This window comes from Sturnira hondurensis, unplaced genomic scaffold (assembly GCF_014824575.4).
Source record: "Sturnira hondurensis isolate 20B ecotype Veracruz unplaced genomic scaffold, ASM1482457v3 Scaffold0011291, whole genome shotgun sequence".
In the NCBI taxonomy this organism is placed as follows: Eukaryota; Metazoa; Chordata; class Mammalia; order Chiroptera; family Phyllostomidae; genus Sturnira; species Sturnira hondurensis.
The window spans coordinates 2,692,963-2,710,900 of NW_028083922.1; the positions used below are offsets into that span (position 1 = coordinate 2,692,963).

The following is a 17,938-nucleotide window of genomic DNA, read 5'->3' on the forward strand; positions in this document are numbered from 1 at the left end:
GAAAAAATTATTGAAGTAAAAAATGTGGTAAAATATTTAATAACATAATATTTCACCAATATAAATGTAAACAGAACTCAACAGCAGCATTAACAACCATTATTCCTCTCAAATTTACGGGGGGGTGGGGAGGGTATGTCTTATAGCCCAAAACATAGTGCTCTTAGTTTGAATGGCTAGCAGTGACATACCTATGATCTTATGTTTGGACTTTTCTTAGGAAAGCTAACTAAATTCCGTATATTTTTATTATGTAAAATGCTCTTTATTTTAGTGTACAAAAACATATAGCTAGTATTAGGCTAAAGTAAATTTATATTTACTTTATCATTTTAATAGTTAGAGGGAGATATTTTTAGACTCACTCTTCAGTGAGTCTATTAAAATTATCCTCAACCAAGTATCCCTAATCTTTAATATTCCAGGTTTTAGTTAAATGTAAATTGTGTATCTGCTGAATATTTAGGGTTATGCTAATTGCATGGTTCTTCCCATTCAAATGGTTTTTTGTACCCATCATTTAACAATGAAGAAAAGGGTAAATATAGAGATAACATAGCATAGTGACATTTGTATCAAAGGTATTTTTTCTTTTTTTAAAAATATATTATATTGATTATGCAATTGCAATTGTCCCATTTTTCCCCCTTCATTCCTTTCCACCCTGCACACCATCTCCCACCCACATTCCCCCCCTTTAGTTCATGTCCATGTATCAAAGGTATTTTTTATTATCATAACTATGTAATTAGAAACTTGCCCTTCCTTGTCACTTTGTGATATAGTACCTTGGGCAGGAAGAGAGTTTCCAGATCCATTATATCAGAAAATCACAATTCACTTATCCTACAGCTCTGCTTTGTTTAAAAAAAATTGACTCAATTCTTCTTTTCGTGCTACTAAGATTGTTAACATCCCTGCCAGCTTGGAAAATGCCCCTGCAGTATTTCATAAATTTAGATATGCTTGTTAGAGAAAGTCTAGGAAAGAAAGAGTAGAGAGAAACATTCTGCAGAACTAACCATTATTAATTTCTAGTTTAAATTAATTCTAAATCTTATCTCTTGTTTCTGACAAGTCCATTCCTAGTTTGACTTTTTAGCACTTCTTGATAAGTCCTCACCATTTGTTCATTAACTCAGCAGAAGGCTTGAAGTGCCCAGTGGATTTCAGCACTTTTTGTATATTTCTGGGAGAGAGAGAGATGTATTGTTTGCCTCTTTGGTTTTCAAGCTTTTTCCTCAGCCTTTACAGTTTTTTTCCCCCTGCCTTTTCCTTCTGCTTTGCTTACCTGGATTTTCAGGAAGCTTTAAAGCTGGATGGGAGGCTGCATTGTCCCTGTTCATCCCTGTTTCATCCTCTTGGTTCAGTTAAGAACTCTACCTATTTATTCTATACTAGGGACTTGTTGATTAAAAACTATAATCATAATAAAATGTTTTAACTGGAAGAGAATTTTTTTAAAGAAGAGAGGCACATAAAGTCGTAATATTCCATTCCAGAAGTCTCCTTCCTGACATTGTTATGTTTTTTTCAATATAGTACAGCAATTTTCAACAGGCGTGCAGCAAGAATTTTAAGACATGCAGTGCCTTACTGTTTAGTGAGGGGTACTGACTTCTTTTCCCTTAGATTGTTAAATAAAAAAATGACAACAGCCAACACACCAATAGTTGTCCTTTGTGAGTAAATCAAAATTATATCTTCTTTTTGTCAGATTGGCTAAAAATATATTTTTGGTGTGCCACAGAATTTTAGTTTCTCTGTGCCCTGAGATGAAAAGGGTTGAAAGTCACTAACATAGTACATTGGAATGTAAATAATTATGATAAAGGAAAAGGATGCTTTGGCTGAGAACAGTATTAACCAGTCTTTTTACCCATGCTGTTATGTTATTGCCTTTGTTGTGCTGTTTCTTTTCTCTTCTGTTGATAAATTTCTTTTTCATCCATAGTTTTTCCACTTCCCCATGATCACCCTGTGGTCCTAACACAGTTTTGGAGTATTAAAAAAACATTGTGTTTGAGAAATAGTTTTCCTTTAACTGTCCAATCATCTCTTTTATGAATCTTTCTTTAATTTCAATCAGAGTTTCTTTGTGGCCAAAGTCAAGTCTTTTACATATTCAGGGGCTGCTTTTATACTAAGAGAAGTTACTACTTTTTTTACATTTCTCTTTGAACAGTAAAATTTTAATATGTATACACTCCCTTATTGGATGGTTTCAAAGAAGTTCCTGCATTTGATTCTCACCTATTGTGTTTCTTTTTTTATTCATTTTCCCCTTTATCTTGCTATCAAGATATGGAACTTTTTTTGCTTCATTTTTTTGTTCTACCTCTCTGTGTCTTATCTTAAAGAGTCACTGGTTTCATTTCTGTGCTTATTTTAATTATCTTCTACCATGTACTCTGACAATTTTCAAAAAACAGAACAAATGTTTATTGAGCATATATTGGCATGTACTGGTCTCTAAGGGTATAGTTCTAATTAAGACACATTCACTGAACTTGGGGAACTCATTGTCTATTAGGGTAGAAAGTTATCTCAACATGTATGAAGTGATGCAACATGTAAGAGCAAAGAAGTAGGCGGTGGGTATGGTCTAAACCTGACCTTAAAGGATGGGTGAGAGGATGCCACACTGAGGGATACAGGGCATTCCAGAGGAACCCAGCCTTGGTGGAAAAGCACAGGTGCAGTTCTGGTGGGTATACAGCAAGTGTGGTGGGAGAAGATTTGTGCCACTCTGGGTAGAATGTTTTGTGGTATTATCTCATCAGAAAGAGAGCCTTCCTGTAATGGTGCCTCCGTACATTTGAGAATGAGAAGACTCAGGAGGAGACTGAGAAGCAGTTGAGAGGTAGGAGGAGCTATAATAGCATGTGGTACCATAGAAACCTTGAGGGGGCAGGCCTGGAAAGACCGGAGGGTTGCTTATGAGCGTCACCTCTGCACCAGGTTCAGCTATAATTCCACTCCTTGATTGATCATTTCCTCCATTCTCCCATGTCTTGATTTCTGGAGTCAACCAGCAAAGTCCTTTCCTCAAAATAGTGTCTCTTGATCAGTTTCAGCAGAATACAGAAATAACATACAAGGTCTGGCTTTTTTGCTTGATTTGGTATCACATTAAGCACTATTATTACCTTTCGGTACTGTGCTGCAAAGCTGCTAAACACTCTTTTTCTCTTAACTTCATTGACATTTTGCAAGTAAGTATTATGTTATCACTGCCTTCAGTATATGACACTGCCTTATTGCCTGTCCTTTTCTGTTTCTTTTCACTTTAAGTCAAGAATTCTCTTTTGAGGGCTGGCTGGTATAGCTCAATGGATTGAGCGTGGGCCTGTGAACCACACAATCACGGTTCAATTCCCAGTCAGGGCACATGCCTGGGTTGCAGGCCAGTTCCCAGCAGGGGACTCAGGAGAGGCAACCATACATTGATATTTCTCTCCTTCCCTTCCCCTCTAAAGATAAACAAAATCTTAAAAAAAAAGAATTCTCTTTTGAGTTTTTTCTTTTTTTGACAATTTTAAACTTTATTTATTTCTTTTGCATTTATCTATTTTTATTTTATTTATTTTATTTTTATTTAATTCTTGTTCAAGTACAGTTTTCTGTCTTATAGTCCCAGCCCTGCCCTTCCCCCCACCCCAAGTGCTCTTTTGAGTTTTAAACCCGTTTTGCAGGTTCCTTTATCACACTATGAACTTAGCCTTTCTGTGGCCCTGGCTCAAGTTCATTGCCATTGCCTCCTTTTGTTTATTTCATGAAAAGTCCTTTTCCTCTGCTGAAGCACAAGCCATCTTCTCTGCGGTTCCTGCCATCCTGCTTCTCTCCGCCTCATCGACTCCCCATCTCACTTCAAATCTCAGTAGTAAACATATGTTCTCCCTTGTCTGTGCCTCTTAATTTCTCTTTTCCACTGTTACTGCTTTCTCTGTTATTGTATTATTTAACTTTGTTAAACATTCTATAATATGAAAGACATAGTTGAAAATAAAGTTGCGTTATAATAAAATCATGTCCTATAAAGCAAGTTGTTTCCCAAGGAGTATGAAAGTCTCATGATACAAGTTAAAATGGCTATTGTTTTTTTCCTTAATTATGTTAGTATAAAAGTTCAGTGCATTGCCAAGAATTTTTTACTGCATAATCATTGCAGATAAGTGATTGGATTAAACAGCTAGTAAAATAAAAGACACCTTATTCCTAATTATGATGTTTTGATAAATGGAATGTAATATTTTTATATGTTACAAGAATCTTTAAAGAAGTGTTTTTGAATGAACTGGAAAGGAAAATGTCTCCTAAGATGTATATTTTTATAATCACTGTTTTGGAAAAATTTAGCTTACCAGACTAATATTTATTTATTTGCACCAGGTGGGAAAAACAATTTTGTTTTTGAATACCATTCTCCTTACCAAATAGAGTTATTGTATCATTTGCATTGGTTTATTGCTCATTAGGATATTCATCAGTTATTACAAATCACCTCCATGCCTTGGCAGAAGTCCAAACAGTACTTGGGCGGTTTGGGCGTTGGGTGTTGCTGAGACTGTGCCTCTTCTCCCTTTCTCAGCTTCATTTCCCAGGGAAGAGTAGAGTGTGCTGTCCTTTCTTCTCCATGTGTTTTTCCCCACCCACAAAACACTTCTGTGTGTCATCCTCGTTGACTAGAAAGGACTTTAGATTCAGTGAAAGATGGATGTCAATAACAATGGGTTTACACATTCTCTTTTTTGAATTTCTATGCCTTGTCTATTTTCAAAAAGATTTTTAATTTTACTAGATTTTTTGGAATAGTGTTGCTGTAAAAGAATAAATATATTTGCTTTTCATATCTTTTTGTCATTTTAACTATCTCGCAAAAAATTAAAGATTATTATTTATAGTTGGAAAAAATAAAACACCATTTATGAAATTTTGGTGTGAGAGATTTGAGATTTGTGCAGTTGTAAAAATTTTTTTTCCTGACAGATTTGTACTCGTGGTAGATGAAATGCTTGTATAAGCAAGTACTTCTTCCCACGTTTTTAGTATGACCTATGTACTTCAGCAGTTGGTGTTATATGTCCTGAGGTGAATCTGACTTGTTGACTCATGGTACATCAGCACTAGGAACATGTGCTGTGGAAACACCTTAGTTATTTTAATAAATGATTTGTCACTCCAAAAAATCTTGCTCAGATTGTTCTGTTATTTTTTGTTCTTAGGTTACAAGTTCTTCCATTTAGTGAGTCTGCTTACTGACTGGCCCTCATGGTGGTTCATTGTCTCTTGTGGTCTGTCACTTTTCGTTGTGAGGCATCTTTTAAAAGCTTTCATCTCTGTCCTGTGTTGTGGAAGCATCCCTGCAAAGAGGTTTCCATCTGTCCCTGGTGGGTCCCTAATGTTTTACAGGTTCAGGACTACTGCTTTCTAAATTTTTTGACTTGAGGATGGAGTATGGATTTTAGAGCGCGAAGGTAGTAGGAATTTAGGCTCACATTCTGTTGCTCAGTAAGTGCCACAAAGGGTTCCAATTCTACTCCAGCGACTTTCCCCCATTGCCTACATTAATGTAATGTCTCCTTGGGCTTCCTGGCTGGCAAGCTCTTTTCATATGCCTGGTTTCCTGGATAAGGTGATCTTTCCTGAGTTTTGGCTTTATGAAGTTACTTCCAGCTGTGATCTGTGGCTTGAAATAACACTCGTGCCTGGTGTTAGAAATTCTACCATTAGCACCTATAACTGCTTCCGTGAGCCGTATTAGCTTTAACTCCTGCTTTCTGCTCTTGGACTTCCTCTTTGTTTCTTTCAACTCTTGGATATTTTTAAAATTGTTTCAAGCTCAGCTGTTAATTTACTGTTTTACTTGTTACATTTTGTCAAGCATTTCAATGTATTTGGGTCTGGTTGAGATTGACTGAGAGACAGAGAATGCTATTAGGTTATTTTATAATTATTTTAGACTTTTTTTGTTTGCTTATCACCTTTCTATCAACATTTTTGTGTTTACTATGTGCTGCGTACTTTGAAAAATGAAGGTCTTTGGGTAGATTCCCTTTTTCAAGAAACTCAGTCTGGTAGACCCTGGTGGAGCTCGGGTATATATCTGAAACAAAGGTGGTACCAGAGAATAAGCCTACTTATGTGTTTCATAAATTATAATGTTTTATAGTCTTAGTGCTAAAGATTTGAAAGGCTAGCACATTGCTCTACTAAAGAAAAGTTGGTATATTCTTCTTTTGTTTAGGAGAAGTTAAGCTCAAGGTTTTACAGGTACAAAATAAGTGTGTTTGATTTCCTCATTTTTGTAGACAAGAGGTTAACTACCCCACGTGGACAGGGGTCAGACCTGAGTTGTAAACTGGTAGAGCTGGCCGGAAACAACGGCAGCCACCCAGAGAACTCAGGCCCTAACTGGGTTCTATTGATTATTAAAAGTTGCAAACTAGTCCAAATTTTCAAAAACACTGTTTGGTGCCAATAAAATATCTATTGACGTAGTTTGACTATAAACTCTGTATTTATAACCTCTATATATAAGGGGTTCAATACTATGTTTTTATATATTTTTCTATAAAATTAACAAGATAGCCCTGGCTGGTGTAGCTCAGTGGATTGAGCAGGGGCCTGCAAACCAGACGATCGAGGTTCAATTCCCAGTCAGGGCTCATGCCTGGGTTGCAGGCCAGTCTCGGCAAGGGCCGATTCCCAGCAGGGGACGCACGAGAAGCAACCATATATTGATGTTTCTCTTCCTCTCTCCTTCCCTTCCCCTCTAAAGATAAATAAATAAAACATTTAAAAAAATAAAATTAACAAGATATATTAATTATTCATAATAGTCCGCAAATTCAGAAAAGTGTAGCCTGTTCATTTGGGGAGTTCTTTGTTTATCTGTGATGAACCTTTTGGGATAGTTGACTTCCTAAGTTGGAAATTAAATTATTTCCTAAAATTCTTGTCTTACAGGTAAAAGAATGTCACATATCAATATTTGTACCTGAAATCAGCATGCAATTTTCAGGACATGGATGAGTGCCAACTTTTGTGTAGCCTGTGACCTTTCTATCTGGGGGTGAGTGATTTCTGAGAGTAGCTGGCAGCACACCAGACACCAGCCAGCCATGGACTCCCCCAACAAATAGTGGTAAGAGTTATAAATTAAACACTCTCTGGTGATCTGTGATGTGTAAGGCAGTTAATTTAGTTGGTCTGAATTAACTGTCAGCTCCAGAAAACTATATTCCCATAATGTGAAATCTGTAGTTAGCATGTTTGGACATAATGAATAATTAACAATAGGGAATCATTAGTTAAAAAGTGAAGTTATAAAATGCCTAAAAGTCTTGGATTATCAGCAGTATTTTAGTGGTTCACCATGTATTTTAAATAATTTTAATTTTAAAAGTTCAAGGACTTACTGTTTTTTAAAGGATGGGTATAATTTTATGTGAAACAGGGTTTTGGGGGGTCATACATGTTTCATTGCTTTATAATATTAGTTTTGCTTTTGATAACAGCATAAAATTGTTTAATTTTCGGTATTTTAGATTTCTTAAATATGTATTATAGAGATTATACCAAAGATTTACATTACAGTGTTTTTTGTTGTTCTAAGAAATTACATTGGGCAAGAAGCCTATTTATTACCTTATTTTCATGCATTTTTCTGCTTATTTAAGTTATTTTACTTTATCGAGTCATTCAATTTTTTAGAACATCCTTCAAAGAGTTCATGCATCTTACGGAGGACACCTGACCTTTTGAAGCTTCATAATTCACATCTAGATGTCACCAGTGTTCCCTATGTTAACAGTTCTGACCATGTTTTATTATCTATGCCTTCGGCGCCGAGCCAGGACAGCTACAAGAGGAGAAGTGATGAACAGCCATAGAACTATAGAGTCAAACAGCCGGACTTCCCCTCTGAACACAGAAGTGGTGCAGTATGCCAAAGAAGTAGTGGATTTTAGTTCCCATTATGGAAGTGAGAATAGTATGTCCTATACCATGTGGAATTTGGCAGGTGTACCTAATGTATTTCCAAGTTCTGGTGACTTCACTCAGACAGCTGTGTTTCGAACTTATGGAACATGGTGGGATCAGTGTCCTAGTGCTTCCTTGCCATTCAAGAGGACGCCGCCTAATTTTCAGAGCGAAGACTATGTAGAACTTACTTTTGAACAGCAGGTATATCCTACAGCTGTTCATGTTCTGGAAACCTATCATCCTGGAGCAGTTATTAGAATTCTAGCTTGTTCTGCAAATCCCTATGCCCCAAGTCCACTAGCTGAAGTAAGGTAAGACTCATTTTTTAATGATCATGTAATATGCCTGAAAGGTTTTGGTTGTTTTAATATTGCAGGGCTTTTTAAAAAAAAATTAGAAGCATTCTCTTAAATTATTCTCTTAAATTATACAAATTCGATTTTTAAAATTTTTCTTAGTTTTTCTGATAGGGAAAAAAGATCACGTACAAAGATTTCATACATTCTTTGTACCTATAGCAGCTTACACTGTAATATTCATAGATTATGAAATTTGTGTGTCCCATTGTTTACTGTAAACAAACAAATGATTTGAACTAATTGGGACATGGGCAAATCTGAGAAGTTAGGAGGAAATATGACTTCTAACACTTTCAAACAGGCATCATGTTATTGCTTTTAAATACTTTTAGGAGGTCCTTAAGTGATTAGCTTTGATATTAGGTGAATGTTTTTATAACAGGCATATTCATTTAAAAGTAAATATGCTTGAAGTAATTCATACATTCTCCCTAAAACCTCATTAATTTGCTTGGCAGTGCCTCTCTCTCTCACTGTACTCTCTCTTGTTTTTGTACTTCAGCCTGCTGATTTTTTAAAAATATAGTTATTTGGCCCTGACTGGTGTGGCTCAGCGGATTGAGTGCCAGCCTGCAAACTAAAGGGTTGCTGGTTCAATTCCCAGTGAGGGCACATGCCTGGGTTGTGGGCCAGGTCCCCAGTGGGGGCATGTGAAAAGCAACTACACATTGGTGTTTCTCTCCCTCTCTCTCCCCCGTCCCCTCTATCTAAAAATAAATAAATAAATCTTTAAAAATATATAGTCATTTGACTATTATATTAATGTTTCAGTAATCTAAAAGGTGTGTGATGCAATTTTGCATGTACCCTGTTCTCCATGTGTCTAGGACCCACCTCTCCCTCCCCCAACAACAAAACAACCCACTTTTCTCTACTTATACAAGCAAATACAAATATATTCGTATTTTTTTAAAGATTTTATTTATTTATCTTTAGAGGGGAAGGGGAGAGGGAGAGAAATATCAATGTATGGTTGCCTCTTGTGCACCCCCTGCCAGGAACTGTATCCCCTGCTGGGAACTGGCCTGCAACCCAGGAACGTGCCCTGACTGGGAATTGAACCGCGATCCTCTGGTTCGAAGGCCCACGCTCAATCCACTGAGCTATACCAGCCAGGGCTCTTATTTTCTTTATACATAAATATAAGCACAATATTCATATTGTTCTGTACTTTATTTGTTTCATTTAGTAGTATGTATTGACCTTTTCATTAAGTGTGAAGAGCACTTACTCATTCTTTTCTACATTTGCAAGTAATGCACAGTGTATATGTGCCCCAACTTATTAACCGTGCCCTTATTGATGAGTATTTAGTTGTTTCCATACTTTTGCTGTTAAACATTAAAACAGGAGCATTATTATGAGTCACTTCACATGTGCTCACATGTGCGATAAATTCTCAGGATTTCTGGGCCAAAGGTCTGTGCATTTGTAATTTCAATGTAGTGTCAACTCTCCCTCCAAAGAGGCTCTGCCTGTGTGTATTTCTAATAGCAGTTAATGTGCACACGTTTTGCCAAATCTCCACCTATATAATGTGTTAATAGATTTTAATATTTTGTCAATTTGGTAAATAAATGTTATGTCATGCTAATTTTAAGTTAAATTTTGTTATCTCTGAGGTTGAATATCTTTACATGTTTAAGAGCCATTTTTCCTTCTCCTTCAGATCATATTATTTGCTAACTTTCTATTATTTATTGGTATTATCACTTTTTATAGCACTATTTATAGCACTATTAATCTGTTCATTAAATATTTGTGTCTGCCATGTGCTGAGCATGGTATTAGGGATACAGCAGTGAACAATGAACAAAATGGACAAAATTCCCTGCCCTTATGAGTTTGTTCTGGCTCCAGAGCAGTTAGTGGGCACCTGTTAAACTGGAGGACCCCAGCTGCCAGTGGAGGAGTAGTGGGGCAGGGGTCAGCTGCCGCCTGACATACCTCTTCTTTGAAGTCCCAGTTCCCTCCACTCTAAGGAACACCTGCCAGCCTACCAGGAAACAGATACAGAACTTAATTCAAGCTGGAAAGTGCTGGTATAATCTTTATTTGTTCTTTTCAGAATCACCTTGACAATTCATTGTGAACAATATTATTAGTCAATCAAATGATTTTAAATGTGGGAAACCAGCAGTTTTCAATATACAGATTTTTTTTCCTGAGAAAGAAACTACTTTGGGCAGGATCCTTTCTTATATGAGAATTGATTCATTGAACTCTGTCATTCTTTGCTTTTTTCCTACAAAGTATCTACTTTCTTCTTTAAATGCTGAACAAATTGGGGATGAACTCTTTGAAATGTGTCCTGTCTTTCCTCTAATTTAAAACTTAATGTGTGGCCCTGGCTGGCGTAGCTCAGTGGATTGAGCGCGGGCCTGCGAACCAGACGATCGCGGTTCGATTCCCAGTCAGGGCACATGCCTGGGTTGCAGGCTGGTTCCTTGCAGGCTAACTCCCAGCAGGGGACGCACGAAAGGCAACCATACATTGATGTTTCTCTCTCTCTCTAAAGATAAATAAATAAATAAAATCTTTTTAAAAAATAAATAAATAAAACTTAATGTGTGCATAACTGATTTCAAGTGGAAGTTGTGCTCTTGGGTTCCTAGCCGGAAGCTCTAGCACGTGATTGTGACTAAAGCAACAGCTCACCTCCAGTGATCTCCAGTATGCTCAGTGACTTTTAGCCGTATTGTACAGAAAATGCCATTGTATTCTAGGAAGGAATGTAACCAACATTTGTTACTGCAGAATAAAAAAGAATCTTTTAAAATTTTACCGATTATGAAATGAATAGATGTTTTATTGTTTAAAAAGCTTTTTTAGGAAATACCAAAATATATATATATATATATACAGGAGGAAAAAACCTTCACAATTCTTCTGTCCATGTTCAGTAACTGTTAACATTTTGGTGAATTTCTTTGGACATTCAGAAACATTGATTGTTCTGCCAGTTTGTGTTGGGAACAAAACAAGAGTCAGACAAACATGGCTTGTGTTCTTTGAGTGTGCAGGCCGGTCTGGAAGAGGACTGTGAGATTAAAGGGGATTGTGTGTTGGTGGAGGGAAGAACCTAATTTATGGGGCTCAGTGAAGTTTTTCCCTGAGGAAGTGACTTGGAGACCTGAGGGTTGAGGAGGCTTTCGTTTCCATGGGAAAGGTAGAGAGACAACAGCCCATGCAAAAATGAAATCATGAGCTGAGATCTTGGTGTTTGAAAAAGTGAAAGTCCAAGAGTGTAGAAAACAAACTACTGAAGGGCTACGTACTGGCAGAGGAGTGCTGTTTTTGAGATCTAGAGTAGTGGTTTCCAGGCTTTGGGGTTTCATGGAGCCCTGGGATCCAGTCTCCCAGAGGCAGACCTTGAGAAGACTGTTCCTCGTAAATGATTTGTTATGGAAATGCTCCTGGAGAGACCTGTATGAGAGTGGGGAAAGTGCTTTGGTGAAGGGAAGAAGTCAGGCAGGGATGCAGTTTTATGTGTGCAGTCCCAGTCTGCCTGGAGGTGGAGTTGCTAGAGAGATGGGCTCCTATACTCCTGCACCTGTCTATCTTGGCTATGGGTTATGGAGTGGAAATCTTTAAGGCACACGCCACACTCTGGATGAAGAGGTAGTTCTTCGAATAAGGCTGCAGGTGGAAGCCTTAGTGAAGCAAGCAGGTCTGAAGGATGGGCCCAAAGAACCTACCTGGAGCACAGGTAGGAAAAGTCAGCTATGATAAATCAGTGAACATAATAGCAATGATAATAAAAATTAGAGAACTGATACAGGCTTGTCAGATTATTTGCTAAATAAACACATTAAAATGGCAAATAAATTAAATACCAGCATCATTTATCACTGTCATCTCATATTAAAACCTCAGTTTATACTGAGAAATTAGCACGATCAGATTCTTGAAAGAAGAACAGTTTGGCAATTTACATATGTATATGTGAATACTTTTATGTATATATTAATATATTCCTTATTTTTTACATTTAGCCATGGAAACCTTCATTACTACACACTATTGTTTGGGAAGCATTGGACTATTCTGCTCATTTAATTGAGCACATAGTTTTATGCCCGCTTTAAGAGTTAGTAAATGAAAGTGTGTATTGGAGTGGCTCAGGAATTTGTGAAAAATGGACTTGTAGTCCAGAACATTCAGAATTTAAAGGAACCTTTCCCCATTTCATCTGGTTGCATTTCTTTATTCGAGAAGTGAAGTAGAAAAGTTATAGGTGGTTCTATAAAATCTCAAAGTCTTCTGACTTCTTAGTGTCCTAGTAAGGGAAAATTTTAAAAGGTAGTGTAGAGTGTCCTGGTCCTGAGGATAAGATGTTAATGGGCACTTGGATAAGAGGCAGAAAGTAGGCTAGCACAGAGTTACACATGGGAAGAAAGATAACAGAGGAGGAAGAAAACGACAAATTTAGGTCATATTAAAAAACTAGAATAAAGTTATTTGGGGCTAAAATTTAGTGCTATGGATCTCTTCTGGGTTTTTGTTTTTGTTTGGGTTTTTGGTTTTTTTTAGTGTTAAAGCATTTTAACCATCTAATATTGATGGTAAGAAAACAAGGAGAAAAGAAAGTGGCTGTTATAGAGAGAATTTGTTGCCCAAAGGAGTTGACTAATTAAGCAACAGTTTCACGAATTGTCCATGGTCTGGTCCCCTTGACTTGGTGGGCCGGAAATCATGGTTTGGCCATTTAAGTCAGAATTGACTAGACCCTTTACTGGTTGATTTTTGTTAAAGCAGATGCCAGTTTGTTAGTTCTGATTAGAGATGGGCTAGGAGGCAGGGAAGTGAGTAGGTACACCCATCAGAATACTTTTCCTTTATTCTTGTTGCTTTCCTGTTCTATCCCTTTACTTTCACATGGTGAAGTAGAAGAGTGTTGCTAGTGCTGTCTACTAGATATGCTTACTGACCAGGAGAAATGTTGGTTGTATGGAAGCTTTTTGCATTTATGTCTGGCTTCCAACCTGAATACATTAGAAAACTTGCTTTCGTGGGTTTCCATCGATTAACATCTCTCTTCCTCTCTTATCTGCCTGCTGCTTTCAGTGAGCCCTAGACTTTCTCACTGCAGTAACAGCAGGTCAGCAGTTGCACAGAGTGGCTTGTTGCTTTGTTTCCAACAACTGGACATAGTAGGCATTTAGTACAACTAACACAAGGAGAAATATGTGTGCTGGTGGAGGAAGTCCTATTAGTTATCATCCCAGAATTAAGTGTTCTGAATGCAAACCGAAGCAGAGCCTGAAAGGGATTCCAAGCTGAATTTTGCATGTGTGATACTGTAGATTTAAATACTTATATAGAACATTAGTGTTTGGCAGATCTTTCCAGTAGATAAATACAATGTGTAAGCAGATATAGAACATAAATGTGCAGGCTACAATGGTCATGGCTTCAAGCAGTTTCATCACACACCAACACTGCCCTGAGTCTAGAGGGTTTAAAAAGTCGGTGCTTTCTCATAGAAAAGTGTGTGTGTGTATCTGTGTGTGCACATAACGCACATTTGTTAACATTTGGTTGCATGTTCTCACTAGTTTTTAAGATTGTGGTGTTCATTTTGCAGAATAAAAATATATTGTCATATTCTTGTTTGCTAAAATAGGTACCTTTCTCTTTCTAACTTTGAAATAATCTAGTCTTATGGAATTTTAAACAAAAATTCACCTTAATTCAGATACTCCCAAATCAATGTTTTAAATATTAAAAAAATAAAAATAAAGCATCATTTTAACCTTGTCTATTCTACAAGGTAGATAGAGAGGACTAATGCATTACTTTTCATTTAAATTTTATTTTCAATTACAGTTTACATTCAATTATTTTGTATTAGTTTCAGGTGTATGGCATAGTGGTTCGACAGTCATACACTTTACAAAGTTTCCGCCCGATATTTCTAATACCCACCTAGCATTATACATAGTTATTACAATATTGTTGACTATATTATCTATGCTGTACTTTACATCCCTATGACTATTTTGATTAATACATTATTAAAATACCGTATTTCTGCACTAATCAGTGCTTTTCTTTAAGCTTATATTTGTGATTTTATAATGTAATTTACGTTACACTGCAAATCAAGCTATACATGAAGAACTCGTTTGTGTATGTATTTATTGTGGAGAACCTGGCAGAGGTGATTTCTGTATTACATCTTCAGTGTTTCTATTAAGCCTCATCAATTCATTGAAGCTGAAAAATAGGTCAGTTTAGTCCACATGTCCTGTGAACCAGCGTAGGCAGTTATTTCAGTCCTGAGTGGTCCTTGTTTTTGGACATGAGTCGTTCCTACAGCATGATCTGATGTCATTTTGCAGTAGCAAGAAAAGGATGAGTAAAACCAAAGTTTGATTTTTCTCATGCATTCCACCATTTATCTCATGATCCTTGGAACTACATAGTCCAGAATAGTAATGCATTTTCCCACCAATATGGTTTTAAATGTTTGATACTACTGTCCCCATGTACCTCTATGTTTAGTTCTATTTAACTGCATAGATTTACATTAGAGTGTTCAAATCAATTCCATTGTCAAGAACCCTCCAGATTTTTGCAGTTAAGCTTTAGGAGCACTTTTTAGGTCTAGACGGGCATCCCACGATTGCTTTTCTACTTCATCACAGGAAGAGGAAGATGCCCAGTCTGCTTTCCTTTCCTCTTTAAACCTACCACAACCTGCTCTATTCCTTAGAATTTTTCCCCTGCCTCCCAAGATTGGTTTTAGAGTGGGATCAATCTGTATTCCTATTTTCATGTTGTGTTTGAATACAAATATTTACAGGCTGCTATGTTTGATTGGTTTTATTCCTAATTTTCAATAGGGAATCAATGACACTAGCAAATGTAGGGGTGATTATAAAGATTCTAGAAACTGCAAAGGTTCTTGCTGTTATGACTTACTAAATCCTACTGTTCCTCCATTCCTACTGTTTTGTTTACCAAAATCCCCATTGGGTTTCTGCCTTATGCTTTTATTCCTGAAGGTGGAAATTACCATACTTCCCTTCTCCACTCTTCTGAGACTGGTGCTGTATGCCCTTCTTACTCCCATCTTGGCCTGAAGACCATCAGGACACCTGTATGTGGATGACTTCTGTAGTTGAGGCAGATTTCTCCCCTTGATTTCACATTCTTTTGTCTATTTCAGTTTTACAAACATTTGCCATAATCAGTTTTTACTTAGATCGTATAGGTCAGTGGGCTAAGGCAATGAATGAACTATTGGAGGAGAAAATCCTCATATGATTAATAAGTGAATAAACATTTTAAGTGTTATTAGTAATCAGTGAATTATAAATTAGGTCATTTGGAAATATGGCTCATTATGATATTAGAGATTATTTTAAAAAATAAATAATTGTTTCAGTAGTCATTTTATATACTGTTGGCAAAGTAGTTTGTATATACTTAGAAACTTAAAAATATTCTTAATCTTTAACATAAAAATTTTTTAAAAAGTTCCGCTACCTAAAGTACCTAAATTAGAAATAGAGGAAAGGGGTTTATTGGAGCATTTTGTTCTGTTTCTCCAGTTTTCACTGATATAGTAAGAAATAGTATTAGAGAAATAGTTACTTATGACACATATGTGAAAATATTATATACATCTAATGATGCTATGTTATGAGGAATCTTAAAATTGGAAAATTGTTTTATAAGAAGATAATATGAAGAGATGGAATATGAATTGGGCCTTGAAGAATAGGATAATCTGTAGGTTGGGTATTTCAGTTGGGGGAGACAACATAAACAGAGACAAAGGTGGAAATAAGTTTATTTTCTGAAAAGTAATATTTAATTTGACTGCAAAGCAGAAGTTCCTTTTGGAGGAATTAGAGAAAATGTTATTCACCTGTTACGTGTTAAGTATTAGGTACTGAAGGTACAAGGATGGCTAAAAGATGACAATGATGGAAATTTAAAAGATGGGCAGATATGAGACAATTTCATGAAAATTTTGAAAAGACAGTGGATTAAAAAAATAAAACAAAATTTTGATTTTGTGCGACATTAGTAACAGAAATGGAAAAACTGGAAAAGGAGATCTTTGTGAGGCAAGATGATCAGTGTAGCTTCAGTTGGTTGAAGACGTGTATACAGCGGAGCTTTATCCTGTGTGCTTTAGTCTTAGTGTGGGTTTGCTTTTTTAAAAAATAAAACTGAATGTTGCCCTTCATATATCTCTACCTACCTCTTCCAGTTTTTAATGTGAAATCTGCCTAAAAGGACTTTCTTGGGAGTTGTAAAAGTAATTTAAGTAATAAAAATATTTAAGTATTATAATAAGGTCTATGACATTTAGTTCTTAAGTGTTTTTTTTTCATATCCTGGAAACAGTACTTGTGTTTGGTTCTCCTTACCTTATTTAATGTCTTTGCTTCTTACTGTAACATATTGGGCATGGCTCATAGCCTTAAGGTAACAGTAAAACTCATTCTAAACTGTATTATAGGGAAGTTTCTTTCTTTAGCAGATGGGAGATTCTTTGGTCAGAGAGACCTACGAAGGTGAATGCTTCCCAGGCTCGCCAGTTTAAACCTTGTATTAAGCACATAAATTTTCCCACAAATCTTATACGGCTGGAAGTAAATAGTTCTCTTCTGGATTATTACACTGAATTAGATGCAGTTGTGTTACATGGTACAAAGGACAAGCCAGTGCTTTCTCTCAAGACTTCACTTATTGATATGAATGATCTAGAAGAAAATGACTATGAAGAAAAGGACGGTTGTGGAATGGACAATCTTAACAAAAAACTTAGCACTGCCCTCAGGGCAGGGCCAAATAATGGATATTTTGACAAACTACCTTATGAGGTAAGCCAAACGTATTCCGTAGCAATATTAGATATAACACTAATTTTTAAAAGTTTAGGTGTTGGTATTTGTTTTGCTAGATATCAAACAGATAGAAGTATTGGTAAGATGTACATAACCTGGTGTATTATATATTTTGGTTTTGGAAAAACTAGACAAAATTATGTTGAGTGATTCCACCACTTTGGTTTTGGATTGACTTTAATAATTTTGGATAAATATTAAGTAATATGTTTTTATATCACTGATTAACAATAACTGAAATACATAAAACAAATTATATTCTACTTTAGTTCATAATTATACAAGGTAAATATGAGCAAATGTGCTTAACTTTATGCTAGTTAAGTTAAAGATTATTTGTTCTTAAAAATAAGAGGATTAATAACATTGCAAGAGTAGTGCTTGTTCTATTTAATAGTCCACAGTTCCTCCACGTGTCATTTATTTTTCTATACCAACTCCATTCTTACTCTTTTAACTAGCTCTAACTTTTGCTCTGGGCAGGCACAGAGTGCTTTTGTGTGTCTCTATAGGGGCGTTTCTGCTGTGTATTTAGCATCCCTGGCTCCCAGGTATCACATGCCAGTAGCACACTTTTGGGGGTGGGGTGGGGTCTGGCATTTCTGTCCCCTGCTGAGAACTGCTTTGTGTGGTTAAAAATAACATAGTTGCTCTGGCTGTTGTGGCTCAGAGGACTGAGTGCTGGCCTGTGAACTGGAAGGTCATCAGTTGGATTCCCAGTCA

The 17,938-nt window shown here is 36.4% G+C and overlaps 1 protein-coding gene across 5 annotated transcripts in view; it reads left to right on the plus strand.

The window, feature by feature from the left end:
- The window catches only part of FBXL4 (F-box and leucine rich repeat protein 4), a 72,233-nt gene that overhangs the window by 8,015 nt on the left and 46,280 nt on the right, over positions 1-17,938 (plus strand). For 3 of the 5 annotated variants that reach the window (XM_037059730.1, XM_037059731.1, XM_037059732.1), the window contains 3 exons: positions 6,970-7,147; positions 7,717-8,300; positions 16,846-17,191. In XM_037059730.1, the coding sequence (XP_036915625.1) occupies positions 7,789-8,300; positions 16,846-17,191 (858 nt within the window). In that variant the 5' untranslated portion in view covers positions 6,970-7,147; positions 7,717-7,788. The remainder of the gene's footprint in view (positions 1-6,969; positions 7,148-7,716; positions 8,301-16,845; positions 17,192-17,938) is intronic. The other 2 variants (XM_037059735.1, XM_037059733.1) reach the window with 2 other exon arrangements.